Source organism: Pelobates fuscus, chromosome 2, assembly GCF_036172605.1.
Source record: "Pelobates fuscus isolate aPelFus1 chromosome 2, aPelFus1.pri, whole genome shotgun sequence".
NCBI lineage: Eukaryota > Metazoa > Chordata > Amphibia > Anura > Pelobatidae > Pelobates > Pelobates fuscus.
In genome coordinates, this window is record NC_086318.1 from 447,965,454 (window position 1) to 447,981,832 (window position 16,379).

The 16,379-nt window shown below is 45.1% G+C and overlaps 1 protein-coding gene across 1 annotated transcript in view; it reads left to right on the plus strand.

Annotated features, from left to right (window-relative positions):
* Positions 1-10,848: 10,848 nt before the first annotated feature.
* The window catches only part of LOC134587636 (solute carrier family 22 member 7-like), a 113,914-nt gene continuing 108,383 nt past the window's right edge, over positions 10,849-16,379 (plus strand). Inside the window, exon 1 of the mRNA XM_063444168.1 lies at positions 10,849-11,302. Within this exon, the coding sequence (XP_063300238.1) occupies positions 10,874-11,302 (429 nt within the window). The 5' untranslated portion in view covers positions 10,849-10,873. The remainder of the gene's footprint in view (positions 11,303-16,379) is intronic.

A 16,379-nucleotide genomic window follows, 5' to 3' on the forward strand; every position in this document is an offset into this window, starting at 1 on the left:
GTGTATACCTGGATTATAGCGATCTTTGTATAAGGAGATGTGTATACCTGGATTGTAGTGATCTCTGTATAAGGAGAGGTGTATACCTGGATTGTAGCGATCTCTGTATAAGGAGAGGTGTATATCTGGATTGTAGCGATCTCTGTATAAGGAGAGGTGTATACCTGGATTGTAGTGATCTCTGTATAAGAAGTGGTGTATACCTGGATTGTAGCGATCTCTGTATAAGGATAGGTGTATACCTGGATTATAGCGATCTCTGTATAAGGAGAGGTGTATACCTGGATTGTAGCGATCTCTGTATAAGGAGAGGTGTATACCTGGATTGTAGCGATCTCTGTATAAGGAGAGGTGTATACCTGGATTGTAGTCATCTCTGTATAAGGAGAGGTGTATACCTGTGTTATAGCAATCTCTGTATAAGGAGAGGTGTATACATGTGTTATAGCAATCTCTGTATAAGGAGAGGTGTATACCTGGATTATAGTGATCTCTGTATAAGGAGAGGTGTATACCTGGATTATAGCAATCTCTGTATAAGGAGAGGTGTACACCTGGATTATAGTGATCTCTGTATAAGGAGCGGTGTATACCTGAGTTATAGCAATCTCTGTATAAGGAGATGTGTATACCTGGATTGTAGTGATCTCTGTATAAGGATATGTGTATACCTGGATTGTAGTGATCTCTGTATAAGGATAGGTGTATACCTGGATTATAGTGATCTCTGTATAAGGAGAGGTGTATACCTGGATTATAGTGATCTCTGTATAAGGAGAGGTGTATACCTGTGTTATAGCAATCTCTGTATAAGGAGATGTGTATACCTGGATTGTAGTGATCTCTGTATAAGGAGAGGTGTATACCTGGATTATAGCGATCTCTGTATAAGGAGATGTGTATACCTGGATTGTAGTGATCTCTGTATAAGGAGATGTGTATACCTGGATTATAGCGATCTCTGTATAAGGAGAGGTGTATACCTGGATTATAGCGATCTCTGTATAAGGAGAGGTGTATACCTGGATTGTAGTTATCTCTGTATAAGGAGAGGTGTATACCTGGATTATAGCGATCTCTGTATAAGGAGATGTGTATACCTGGATTATAGTGATCTCTGTATAAGGAGAGGTGTATACCTGGATTGTAGTGATCTCTGTATAAGGAGAGGTGTATACCTGGATTGTAGTGATCTCTGTATAAGGAGATGTGTATACCTGGATTATAGCGATCTCTGTATAAGGAGAGGTGTATACCTGGATTGTAGCGATCTCTGTATAAGGAGAGGTGTATACCTGTGTTATAGCAATCTCTGTATAAGGAGAGGTGTATACCTGGATTGTAGCGATCTCTGTATAAGGAGAGGTGTATATCTGGATTGTAGCGATCTCTGTATAAGGAGAGGTGTATACCTGGATTGTAGTCATCTCTGTATAAGGAGAGGTGTATACCTGGATTATAGCAATCTCTGTATAAGGAGAGGTGTATACCTGGATTATAGTGATCTGTGTATAAGGAGAGGTGTATACCTGGATTATAGCGATCTCTGTATAAGGAGAGGTGTATACCTGGATTGTAGCGATCTCTGTATAAGGAGAGGTGTATACCTGTATTATAGCAATCTCTGTATAAGGAGATGTGTATACCTGGATTGTAGTGATCTCTGTATAAGGATAGGTGTATACCTGGATTATAGTTATCTCTGTATAAGGAGAGGTGTATACCTGGATTATAGTAATCTCTGTATAAGGAGAGGTGTATACCTGTGTTATAGCAATCTCTGTATAAGGAGATGTGTATACCTGGATTGTAGTGATCTCTGTATAAGGAGAGGTGTATACCTGGATTATAGCGATCTCTGTATAAGGAGATGTGTATACCTGGATTGTAGTGATCTCTGTATAAGGAGAGGTGTATACCTGGATTGTAGCGATCTCTGTATAAGGAGAGGTGTATATCTGGATTGTAGCGATCTCTGTATAAGGAGAGGTGTATACCTGGATTGTAGTGATCTCTGTATAAGAAGTGGTGTATACCTGGATTGTAGCGATCTCTGTATAAGGATAGGTGTATACCTGGATTATAGCGATCTCTGTATAAGGAGAGGTGTATACCTGGATTGTAGCGATCTCTGTATAAGGAGAGGTGTATATCTGGATTGTAGCGATCTCTGTATAAGGAGAGGTGTATACCTGGATTGTAGTCATCTCTGTATAAGGAGAGGTGTATACCTGGATTATAGCAATCTCTGTATAAGGAGAGGTGTATACCTGGATTATAGTGATCTCTGTATAAGGAGAGGTGTATACCTGTGTTATAGCAATCTCTGTATAAGGAGATGTGTATACCTGGATTGTAGTGATCTCTGTATAAGGATATGTGTATACCTGGATTGTAGTGATCTCTGTATAAGGATAGGTGTATACCTGGATTATAGTTATCTCTGTATAAGGAGAGGTGTATACCTGGATTATAGTAATCTCTGTATAAGGAGAGGTGTATACCTGTGTTATAGCAATCTCTGTATAAGGAGATGTGTATACCTGGATTGTAGTGATCTCTGTATAAGGAGAGGTGTATACCTGGATTATAGCGATCTTTGTATAAGGAGATGTGTATACCTGGATTGTAGTGATCTCTGTATAAGGAGAGGTGTATACCTGGATTGTAGCGATCTCTGTATAAGGAGAGGTGTATATCTGGATTGTAGCGATCTCTGTATAAGGAGAGGTGTATACCTGGATTGTAGTGATCTCTGTATAAGAAGTGGTGTATACCTGGATTGTAGCGATCTCTGTATAAGGATAGGTGTATACCTGGATTATAGCGATCTCTGTATAAGGAGAGGTGTATACCTGGATTGTAGCGATCTCTGTATAAGGAGAGGTGTATACCTGGATTGTAGCGATCTCTGTATAAGGAGAGGTGTATACCTGGATTGTAGTCATCTCTGTATAAGGAGAGGTGTATACCTGTGTTATAGCAATCTCTGTATAAGGAGAGGTGTATACATGTGTTATAGCAATCTCTGTATAAGGAGAGGTGTATACCTGGATTATAGTGATCTCTGTATAAGGAGAGGTGTATACCTGGATTATAGCAATCTCTGTATAAGGAGAGGTGTACACCTGGATTATAGTGATCTCTGTATAAGGAGCGGTGTATACCTGAGTTATAGCAATCTCTGTATAAGGAGATGTGTATACCTGGATTGTAGTGATCTCTGTATAAGGATATGTGTATACCTGGATTGTAGTGATCTCTGTATAAGGATAGGTGTATACCTGGATTATAGTGATCTCTGTATAAGGAGAGGTGTATACCTGGATTATAGTGATCTCTGTATAAGGAGAGGTGTATACCTGTGTTATAGCAATCTCTGTATAAGGAGATGTGTATACCTGGATTGTAGTGATCTCTGTATAAGGAGAGGTGTATACCTGGATTATAGCGATCTCTGTATAAGGAGATGTGTAAACCTGGATTGTAGTGATCTCTGTATAAGGAGATGTGTATACCTGGATTATAGCGATCTCTGTATAAGGAGAGGTGTATACCTGGATTATAGCGATCTCTGTATAAGGAGAGGTGTATACCTGGATTGTAGTTATCTCTGTATAAGGAGAGGTGTATACCTGGATTATAGCGATCTCTGTATAAGGAGATGTGTATACCTGGATTATAGTGATCTCTGTATAAGGAGAGGTGTATACCTGGATTGTAGTGATCTCTGTATAAGGAGAGGTGTATACCTGGATTGTAGTGATCTCTGTATAAGGAGATGTGTATACCTGGATTATAGCGATCTCTGTATAAGGAGAGGTGTATACCTGGATTGTAGCGATCTCTGTATAAGGAGAGGTGTATACCTGTGTTATAGCAATCTCTGTATAAGGAGAGGTGTATACCTGGATTGTAGCGATCTCTGTATAAGGAGAGGTGTATATCTGGATTGTAGCGATCTCTGTATAAGGAGAGGTGTATACCTGGATTGTAGTCATCTCTGTATAAGGAGAGGTGTATACCTGGATTATAGCAATCTCTGTATAAGGAGAGGTGTATACCTGGATTATAGTGATCTGTGTATAAGGAGAGGTGTATACCTGGATTATAGCGATCTCTGTATAAGGAGAGGTGTATACCTGGATTGTAGCGATCTCTGTATAAGGAGAGGTGTATACCTGTATTATAGCAATCTCTGTATAAGGAGATGTGTATACCTGGATTGTAGTGATCTCTGTATAAGGATAGGTGTATACCTGGATTATAGTTATCTCTGTATAAGGAGAGGTGTATACCTGGATTATAGTAATCTCTGTATAAGGAGAGGTGTATACCTGTGTTATAGCAATCTCTGTATAAGGAGATGTGTATACCTGGATTGTAGTGATCTCTGTATAAGGAGAGGTGTATACCTGGATTATAGCGATCTCTGTATAAGGAGATGTGTATACCTGGATTGTAGTGATCTCTGTATAAGGAGAGGTGTATACCTGGATTGTAGCGATCTCTGTATAAGGAGAGGTGTATATCTGGATTGTAGCGATCTCTGTATAAGGAGAGGTGTATACCTGGATTGTAGTGATCTCTGTATAAGAAGTGGTGTATACCTGGATTGTAGCGATCTCTGTATAAGGATAGGTGTATACCTGGATTATAGCGATCTCTGTATAAGGAGAGGTGTATACCTGGATTGTAGCGATCTCTGTATAAGGAGAGGTGTATATCTGGATTGTAGCGATCTCTGTATAAGGAGAGGTGTATACCTGGATTGTAGTCATCTCTGTATAAGGAGAGGTGTATACCTGGATTATAGCAATCTCTGTATAAGGAGAGGTGTATACCTGGATTATAGTGATCTCTGTATAAGGAGAGGTGTATACCTGTGTTATAGCAATCTCTGTATAAGGAGATGTGTATACCTGGATTGTAGTGATCTCTGTATAAGGATATGTGTATACCTGGATTGTAGTGATCTCTGTATAAGGATAGGTGTATACCTGGATTATAGTTATCTCTGTATAAGGAGAGGTGTATACCTGGATTATAGTAATCTCTGTATAAGGAGAGGTGTATACCTGTGTTATAGCAATCTCTGTATAAGGAGATGTGTATACCTGGATTGTAGTGATCTCTGTATAAGGAGAGGTGTATACCTGGATTATAGCGATCTCTGTATAAGGAGATGTGTATACCTGGATTGTAGTGATCTCTGTATAAGGAGAGGTGTATACCTGGATTGTAGCGATCTCTGTATAAGGAGAGGTGTATATCTGGATTGTAGCGATCTCTGTATAAGGAGAGGTGTATACCTGGATTGTAGTGATCTCTGTATAAGAAGTGGTGTATACCTGGATTGTAGCGATCTCTGTATAAGGATAGGTGTATACCTGGATTATAGCGATCTCTGTATAAGGAGAGGTGTATACCTGGATTGTAGCGATCTCTGTATAAGGAGAGGTGTATACCTGGATTGTAGCGATCTCTGTATAAGGAGAGGTGTATACCTGGATTGTAGTCATCTCTGTATAAGGAGAGGTGTATACCTGTGTTATAGCAATCTCTGTATAAGGAGAGGTGTATACATGTGTTATAGCAATCTCTGTATAAGGAGAGGTGTATACCTGGATTATAGTGATCTCTGTATAAGGAGAGGTGTATACCTGGATTATAGCAATCTCTGTATAAGGAGAGGTGTATACCTGGATTATAGTGATCTCTGTATAAGGAGAGGTGTATACCTGAGTTATAGCAATCTCTGTATAAGGAGATGTGTATACCTGGATTGTAGTGATCTCTGTATAAGGATATGTGTATACCTGGATTGTAGTGATCTCTGTATAAGGATAGGTGTATACCTGGATTATAGTGATCTCTGTATAAGGAGAGGTGTTTACCTGGATTATAGTGATCTCTGTATAAGGAGAGGTGTATACCTGTGTTATAGCAATCTCTGTATAAGGAGATGTGTATACCTGGATTGTAGTGATCTCTGTATAAGGAGAGGTGTATACCTGGATTATAGCGATCTCTGTATAAGGAGATGTGTATACCTGGATTGTAGTGATCTCTGTATAAGGAGATGTGTATACCTGGTGTGGCGAAACCAACTTCGCCACTGTGGGCTGGAGAAGCCTGGCTGCTAGCCTCCTGCCCGCTGACTATGGCCCCTGGACATATTGCACTCTAAAGACTATATTTGGGCATGTACTAATTTATATTGCTGCTACTGGCCCTTTAAAATCAGCAATGGACATTTGGGGACTACTGTCCCTTTAAGACTGTGAAGCCTATCCTATTGTACTGCCTGTATATTGTATATGTATTTATGTATGCAGTTACCTGGGTTATATATAGATGCAGCCTTCATCTGATTGTTCGGTAGAATCACTCCATTCATTGTATTGAGGAAACTACCGAACAACCAGACCACCCAGGACTAAGTGTGCCTCCAATTACCGTTTGCAACAATGTTGCAAACAGGTAATTGGCAATCAGTGCAGTGTGGTCTTTGTCCTCTGGGTGGCCGCCATTCAGGAAACCAACACGTGGCGGCGGCCATCTTTAACTACCGAACAGCGGTGTTTTGCCGTCGAGTGTCTGGAACTGAAATCGTACACTGGACTAGGCAAACACCGCTGAGACCTCCATACTTCCAGAAATTCGTATAGAAACTACCGAATGACCCCCGTTCGGTAGAAAGAACCCCACAAACAAGGGAATTCATTCAAACCCTCTCCAGGCTCTATAACACAGGCAATTCGTCTGTTTTCATTCCCTTGTTTGTGACCGACCGCAGGGCCAAAATGCATGGAACTGATTTCGGATACTTTACCCATGCGGTCGGTCAATACTTTAAAGTCCCATAACTCCCGAACCGTTTATCCGAATGGGCTGATTTTAACATATGTTGTCCCTCCAGACTAGGGCTATCTGGAGATATTGGATTTGTGGATGTACCCCAAGTATTTAGGGTACATCCAAAACTTGGGTAAAAATATGTCCCTGTTAATTGTATTAACAGATATGTTGGAGGGAGGAGATGTGTGGGTTGTACCTTAAACTGGATTGGTGTACTGTAAACCCCTCCCTTGCATGGGAGAATCTCATATAAGCCTGGGTGTGAATAAATCAGTGTTGTTCCTGCTTAACCCTCAAAATGAAGTGTCGTCTCGTTCTTGGGGGGGATTGGATTGTAAGCTGACTGCCAAGAGTGTAAGCCGATTGTATGCTTTTCTTGTTCAGCTGTTCCAGTTCGGAGTGTTATTTCGTATCCAGATCGGGAGTGTGATGTTCTGCAGTAGCTGTGCCTGTCTTTAGAAAAGGGGATTATCGCCTAAACGGATTTTTCCCCTTTTATGCTGAAATGGTCCGTTACAATTGGTGGCAAGCGGCGGGATCGTTCCTACAACCAGAGGGACAGCTACAGACAACACCATTCCTGGATTACAAAGTGAGGGCAACGCCAGTACCCGTACAGCGCCCCTATCTACAAGGAACCAACTGCAGCAGAGCAAGCATGGCACCCAGCTACACTCAAGAGGCGTATGACAGAGAGGTCACCAAGATACTGGCTTTATGCGGACCCAACCCCTCAGAATATAGAGTGCAGCGTGTGAAGCAAGCAGTGCGAGAGTACTTGCCGTGGGAATCAGAGCGGGCCAGGGGGTTTGCAGACCTCCCTCCCCAGCGGCAATGTGTGGCCCAGGGAGCTGATGGTGTCGTCCATCCTCCCCAGCAGCCGTGTGTGTCCAAAGGAGCCGAAGGTGCAGTCCTTCCTCCCCAGCGGCAGGCTGAGTTACAGGGGGCAGAGGTTGTTGTTCCTGCCCCCCAGCAGCAAAGTGATATGCCAAGAAGGCAGTGTGAAGGGAAGGGAGAGGAGAGCAGCGTCCTCCCTCCCCAGCGGCAATGTGTGCCCCAGGGAGCTGATGGTGTCGTCCATCCTCCCCAGCAGCCGTGTGTGTCCAAGGGAGCCGAAGGTGCAGTCCTTCCTCCCCAGCGGCAGGCTGAGTTACAGGGGGCAGAGGTTGTTGTTCCTGCCCCCCAGCAGCAAAGTGAGATGCCAAGACGGCAGTGTGAAGCGAAGGGAGAGGAGAGCAGCGTCCTCCCTCCCCAGCGGCAGTGTGTGTCCCAGGGAGCTGATGGTGTCGTCCATCCTCCCCAGCGGCAGTGTGTCCTGCAGGGAGCAGAGACCGTCAGTCTCGCACCCCAGCAGCCGGACAAGAGAATGAAAGGGGAGACAGCTGGTCCCCCTTTCCACCAGCAGAGAGAGTGGCAGGGAGAGGAGCCTGCTAACCCCCCTCCCCAGCGGCAGTTTACCGTCCAGAGAGAGGAGCTTGTTACACCCTCTCTCCAGCGGCAGCCTAACCCACCAAGGGGAGATGTTAAGCCCCACATCTGTGCAGATGGGACCGTAGTCTCTGCACTTACAGCACAAGGGATAGGGACGGTCGGTCCTGTCCCCCAGCCACAGAGCGATATATCTAAAGGGGAGACAGTCGGTCTCCAGCAGCCAGGCTCCCACCAGACTACTCCCGTGGTAGTGCTGGCAACAGGACAGAGTACCGCTGGTCTCTGCCCCCTCAGCAACCCACCAAGGCAGCCTATCAGTCTCTCACCCAGCCGTGGGGAGGCACCTGAACTTGGACAAAATTCTCCCTCACCCAGGTGTGGTAACTGTTTATTATGGGTGGGCTGCTCTACTACTTCTGTTCTGTGGGTGGGTTGCTGGACTAACCAGGGCACTGACCGGCAGGAGGTCAGATACCCTGTTAGTCTAATTGGTAAAGGGGAGAATTGTGGCGAAACCAACTTCGCCACTGTGGGCTGGAGAAGCCTGGCTGCTAGCCTCCTGCCCGCTGACTATGGCCCCTGGACATATTGCACTCTAAAGACTATATTTGGGCATGTACTAATTTATATTGCTGCTACTGGCCCTTTAAAATCAGCAATGGACATTTGGGGACTACTGTCCCTTTAAGACTGTGAAGCCTATCCTATTGTACTGCCTGTATATTGTATATGTATTTATGTATGCAGTTACCTGGGTTATATATAGATGCAGCCTTCATCTGATTGTTCGGTAGAATCCCTCCATTCCTTGTATTGAGGAAACTACCGAACAACCAGACCACCCAGGACTAAGTGTGCCTCCAATTACCGTTTGCAACAATGTTGCAAACAGGTAATTGGCAATCAGTGCAGTGTGGTCTTTGTCCTCTGGGTGGCCGCCATTCAGGAAACCAACACGTGGCGGCGGCCATCTTTAACTACCGAACAGCGGTGTTTTGCCGTCGAGTGTCTGGAACTGAAATCGGACACTTGACTAGGCAAACACCGCTGAGACGTCCATACTTCCAGAAATTCGTATGGAAACTACCGAATGACCCCCCGTTCGGTAGAAAGAACCCCACAAACAAGGGAATTCATTCAAACCCTCTCCAGGCTCTATAACACAGGCAATTAGTCTGTTTTCATTCCCTTGTTTGTGACCGACCGCAGGGCCAAAATGCATGGAACTGATTTCGGATACTTTACCCATGCGGTCGGTCAATACTTTAAAGTCCCATAACTCCCGAACCGTTTATCCGAATGGGCTGATTTTAACATATGTTGTCCCTCCAGACTAGGGCTATCTGGAGATATTGGATTTGTGGATGTACCCCAAGTATTTAGGGTACATCCAAAACTTGGGTAAAAATATGTCCCTGTTAATTGTATTAACAGATATGTTGGAGGGAGGAGATGTGTGGGTTGTACCTTAAACTGGATTGGTGTACTGTAAACCCCTCCCTTGCATGGGAGAATCTCATATAAGCCTGTGTGTGAATAAATCAGTGTTGTTGCTGTTTAACCCTGAAGCTGGAGTGTGTCTCTTTCTTGGGGGGGAAAGGGGACTGTATGCCGACTGCCAGGAGTGTAAGCTGTCCATATTGCTTTTCCTGTTCGGCTGCTTCCAGGGTTAGTGTGTCTGCTGTTCGAGAGTTGGTGAATTCGTGCAGTTTGGGAGTTCGGGAAGTTGGTGCTTATGGTAGCTGCTGGTCCATCTAAAGGGGATTATCGCCTAAACTGGGTTTTTCCCCTTTCATGCTGAAACGGTCCGTTACACCTGGATTATAGCGATCTCTGTATAAGGAGAGGTGTATACCTGGATTATAGCGATCTCTGTATAAGGAGAGGTGTATACCTGGATTATAGCGATCTCTGTATAAGGAGATGTGTATACCTGGATTATAGTGATCTCTGTATAAGGAGAGGTGTATACCTGGATTGTAGTGATCTCTGTATAAGGAGAGGTGTATACCTGGATTATAGCGATCTCTGTATAAGGAGAGGTGTATACCTGTGTTATAGCAATCTCTGTATAAGGAGAGGTGTATACCTGGATTATAGCGATCTCTGTATAAGGAGAGGTGTATACCTGGATTATAGCGATCTCTGTATAAGGAGAGGTGTATACCTGTGTTATAGCGATCTCTGTATAAGGAGAGGTGTATACCTGGATTATAGCGATCTCTGTATAAGGAGAGGTGTATTTATATAAGCTATGGGTAATGTGTAGGGGGATGGATAGTGATAACTTGTTATCTTCCAGTGAATGTTAGTCAAGTCAAATGACTGTATGGGGAGAATGGATTAGCTATGTATCAGACAGGGATATTAGACGGTATGATATCCTTAGTTGGAACCAGCTATGTGTGCCCCACATTGACATGTAAAGGAGAGAGCGCTTTCTGCAATGTGGTGATAAGGACCCATGATTTCAGCCATTTAGCGCAACAAATTAATTCTCTCCCAAAATCTTTTAAAGTGGCCCTGCATGCAGTGCATGTGACCCATTCAGTTCATTTAATATTTCCAGATCTGACACAGAATGGATGGGACAGGTCCTGCTGTTGGTCTCACCCCTTCTTCTCCTAAGAAGTTAAGTTTTGATGACCTCCTCCTGGAAGCCGGTGGCTTTGGAAGATTCCAGGTACTTACTTTGATGATCCTATGCATTCCCCGCTTAATTTTACCCCAAAACTTTCTCCTGCACATCTTTATCTCATCCGTTCCCAGCCATCACTGTGCCATTTTCCCAAACGAACTAATGGGCAATCTGACCAAGGAGGACCTTCTCCTCGTCTACATCCCCCGAGAGGTAGATGGGGCCTACAGCTCCTGTAAGATGTACTCGCAGCCACAGCTACATCTACTCCATAATAACTCCGAAGTAACAGCCAACAAATCTTCAGTGAGAAGCTGTGATCAGGGATGGGAATATGATCACTCCACGTTTATCTCAACCACTGCCACCCAGGTAGGGACAGCGATCTAATCAATTTACTTAAATTTAGAGCTGATATAGAGTAACTGAATAAAACGAAAATAAAGCATAATCCTAGAAACAGTGTATTCTCCCAATCTGATATATTCTACCAATTCAATGATTTCCCCAAATCCCAGACACAATATATTATCCCAAAAACAGACACAATGTATTATCCCAATAACAGACACAATGTATCCTTCCAATAACAGACACAATGTATCCTCCCAATAACAGACACAATGTATCCTCCCAATAACAGACACAATGTATTCTCCCAATAACAGACACAATGTATCATCCCAATAACAGACACAATGTATCATCCCAATAACAGACACAATGTATCCTCCCAATAACAGGCACAATGTATCCTCCCAATAACAGACACAATGTATCCTCCCAATAACAGACACAATGTATCCTCCCAATAACAGACACAATGTATTCTCCCAATAACAGACACAATGTATCCTCCCAATAACAGACACAATGTATCCTCCCAATAACAGACACAATGTATCCTTCCAATAACAGACACAATGTATCCTTCCAATAACAGACACAATGTATCCTCCCAATAACAGACACAATGTATCCTCCCAATAACAGACACAATGTATCCTCCCAATAACAGACACAATGTATCCTCCCAATAACAGACACAATGTATCCTCCCAATAACAGACACAATGTATCCTCCCAATAACAGACACAATGTATCCTCCCAATAACAGACACAATGTATCCTCCCAATAACAGACACAATGTATCCTCCCAATAACAGACACAATGTATCCTCCCAATAACAGACACAATGTATCCTCCCAATAACAGACACAATGTATTCTCCCAATAACAGACACAATGTATCATCCCAATAACAGACACAATGTATCCTCCCAATAACAGACACAATGTATTCTCCCAATAATAGGCACAATGTATTCTCCAAATCTCAGACACAATGTTTGCTCCAATAACAGGCACAATGTTTCCTCCCAGTAACAGACACTGTAGCGGAGTAATAGTATAAGCCACGGTATCTTTGCTGGTAGTCAGGAATCAGCATATAAATCACAGGTAGCATAGTAAATATCCCTCTTTCCAATGAACTAGACGACACATAGTTTGGGAGTCAACTGAACTTTTATTCCACGGTCACAGTATTATTGCAAGTCCCCTTGCAAGGGGTTTCCTTACAGACATTGCAGGGGTTTTACTCCAAGGAACTGTGTGGGGAACTTAGCCTGCAAGACTATTTCCCATCATACATTGCTGTACAGGAGAGATAATTGTGCAAGGATGTACTGTTAATCACATTATCTCTCCGTACAACAAAACATACAATTTCACATTAAATTCCATAACTGGTATAATAATAGGTTAAATCAGCCGAATAACCCCTTGTGGCAAACCTAGCCACTTACAGAATGTCTTTATATAAACCTGACTGTAGCGGAGAGCTGATTTCTCGCAGCTATTCTCCCCTTTAGATCCAAGGAAGGCTCAGGAACAAGTCATTAGTAAATCCACAACAGAGTTTCCAGCAGGTAAAAAGGTACAGCGAAATCCCCACAGCACTCCCAATAACTGGACGACACACAGTTTCAGGAGTAGAACTGACAATCGTTTATTCCAAGGTTTCTTATAAAGCCTGCTCCCATGCAAGGGAGGGAACTACAGTAATTAGGACAGTAACCAATACCATTCTTGTTACCTCCCACACATCTCCTCCCCTCAGAGTGAGTCATAATCCCCTTAAGTTGTACAGTACTTTACCCCAAACTTGGATGTACCCCTAAACCATCACATATCCTTAATATCAGGGTACCGCTAGGTAGCCCTGATCTGGGTGAATATAATATCCAAAATTCACCCAGATCGGACCAGGGGTTCGGTAGTTACAGGCAGGTGAAGTTTGACCGACCGCACACAAGTTGGTATCCGAAAAGGGTTCCATGAGAATGGGCCCTGCGGACGGTCTCCGTTCGGCAGTTAAAACAGACATTTAGAATTGCCATCCACATTTACATTCACCTAGATAGTGATTCCCTCATTCGGTACTTTATTACTACCGAATGGGGATTCGTTATGTTTCTCCGTTCGGCAGTTACGGAGCTCTGGAGGTCTCAGCGGTGTTTGGTTGTTTGAGTGTCCGATTTGAGTTCCAGGCACTCGACGACCAAACACCGCTGGGATTTTCATGCGTAAGATGGCCGCCGCCACGTGTACGCATGCCGAATGGCGGCCACCCAGATACAATGTTAATGAGCCGGTTAACTTGCGGTTGGAAAGAATGTGAACTTTAATAGCTGGCACACTTCTCTCTGGGGTGGTCCCTCCGTTCGGTAGTTTCCATAAGTATATAGTACGGATGGAAACTACCGAATACCATACAATTCACATAATACACAAACGAATAGCAATTTCAACATAGGGAAAACATATACGAACACAATCACACAGGCATTTTGCAGGACAGGCTCACTGCATTCCGCTACACTGCTCCCCCTTGCCCACAAGCCGGCATACACAGTCTGATCCCACACGGATCGGCTTGGGGATGACCGGGGTGCTCACGGATCATTTTTCCAGATCAGTTTGTCGCGACAACCCGTCGGCGTTTCCATTTTGCTTACCCGGGCGGTATTGAATGTTAAAGTCAAAAGGCTACAGCGCCAAACTCCAGCGCAGCAGCCTGGCATTGTCCCCAGCCACCCGGTTCAGCCAGACTAACGGGTTGTGATCCGTGAGCAGCGAAAAAGCCTGTCCATACAAATAGGGTTGCAATTTCTTCAAGGCCCACACCACAGCCAGGCATTCCTTCTCGATGGCGGCGTAGCTTACTTCCCGGGGTAAAAGTTTGCGACTGATGTAAGCCACTGGATGTTCTCCGCCATCGGCCCCGACTTGGCTTAATACTGCCCCCAATCCAAACATAGAAGCGTCTGTGTGAACAAGAAAACGTTTAGTTGGATTGGGAGCGGCCAAGACAGGGGCATTAACAAGTGCATCTTTCAAGTGTTGGAATGCCTGCTCACACTCCGGGGTCCAGGTTACTTGGCGGGGAAGGTTTTTACGTGTCAGGTCCGTGAGGGGTTTGGCCAGGGCACTATAATTGGGGACAAATTTCCGGTAATACCCTGCTGTCCCTAGGAAGGCTAACACCTGGGTTTTAGTTGTCGGGGTAGGCCACTGTGATACTGCCTCTACTTTGGCGGATTCCGGCTTCTGCTTACCACAGCCCACTCTGTGGCCCAGGTACTGTACCTCGGCCATCCCAATACTACCTTTAGCTGGTTTTAGGGTCAAACCAGCCTCCCTGATCCTGTCTAGAACCGCTCCTATATGGGCCAAGTGTTCCTGCCAGGTATCGCTAAATATGGCAATATCATTGAGATATGCGCAGGTGTAGTCTTGGAACCCATCTAGGAGGCGGTCCACCATCCGCTGGAAGGTAGCCGGCGCGTTTTTCATCCCAAACGGCATGACCTTAAATTGGTACAGGCCGAATGGGGTGACAAAGGCGGACTTAGGGATGGCTTCCGGGGCCAAGGGAATCTGCCAATACCCTTTGCACAGATCAATCGTGGTAAGGTATTGTCCCCTGGCCATCCGGTCTAGTAACTCATCGATCCTAGGCATCGGGTATGCGTCGGATACGGTCTTCTCATTCAGTCTCCTGTAGTTCACGCAAAAACGGGTCGTGCCGTCCCGCTTTGGTACGAGGACCACTGGAGATGCCCAGGGACTATCTGAGGGCTCAATCACTCCTAACTGTATCATCTCCTCAATCTCTTTGCGCATATTCTCCCGGACCGCTTCAGGGATGCGGTATGGGGTCTGGCGCATGGGAAGTTGACCTGGGGTGTCTACTCGGTGGGTAGCCAGAGGGGTGTATCCAGGTACATTAGAAAAGGTCTCCTGCTTTTCCTGCAGTAGTTGTTGTACCTCGATACGCTCCTGTGGGCTCAACCGATCCCCCAATACGACTGCTCCTAAATCCCCAGCCAGCTGTCCATCTTCTAACAGATCGGGGAGGGGTAGGCTGTCGCTCTCTTCAGAGGTGGGGGCGCAGATAGCTGTCACCTCCTCTGAACGTTCCTGGTAAGGTTTCAGCATGTTCACATGGATCATGCGTCGCCCCCCATTCCCTGCGCAGTGGCCAATTATATACGTGGTGTCACATCGTTGTTCTACCACTTTATAAGGGCCTTGCCAGGCGGCCTGTAGCTTATCGTGTCGGACAGGTTTTAAAATTAAAACTTTCTGTCCGACCTGAAAGCTGCGGTCCCTGGCGCCCCTATCGTACCAGGTGCGCTGACGCGTCTGAGCTGCCTGTAGGTTTTCCTTTACCGTCTTGGTGAGTGCTTCCAGGCGATCTCGGAGGGCCAACACATATGGTACAATAGGGGTACCGTCCACGCTACGGTCTCCCTCCCAGTGCTCTCTAATCAAGTCTAGGGGTCCCCTTACCCTCCTCCCAAATAGCAGTTCAAAGGGGGAAAATCCTGTAGATTCCTGCGGCACCTCCCTGTACGCAAACAGTAAGTGTGGCAGGAATTTTTCCCAGTCTCGGTGAGTCTCGGCGAAGGTTCGGAGCATCTGTTTTAAGGTGCCATTGAACCGTTCGCAGAGCCCATTAGTCTGGGGGTGGTACGGAGCACTAATTATAGGTTTAATTTTACAGAACTTCCAGAGTTGTTGGGTAACCTCTGCCGTGAACTGAGTGCCCTGATCCGAGATGATCTCCCTGGGTAACCCCATCCGGGAGAAAATCTGCATCAGCGCCTCAGCCACCGTCTCTGCATGTATATTCGTTAAAGCTACCGCCTCGGGGTAGCGAGTGGCATAGTCCACTACGGTCAGGATGTACCGTTTGCCCGAGGGGCTAGGTTTCCGGAAGGGGCCTACAATATCTACGGCAACCCTATGAAAGGGTTCCTCAATTATGGGTAGGGGGTGCAGCCTCGCCTTACGCTTATCCCCCCTCTTTCCCACCCTCTGGCACGTGTCGCAGGTATTACAGTACCTGCGTACCTCCTGGCTAATCCCTGGCCAGAAG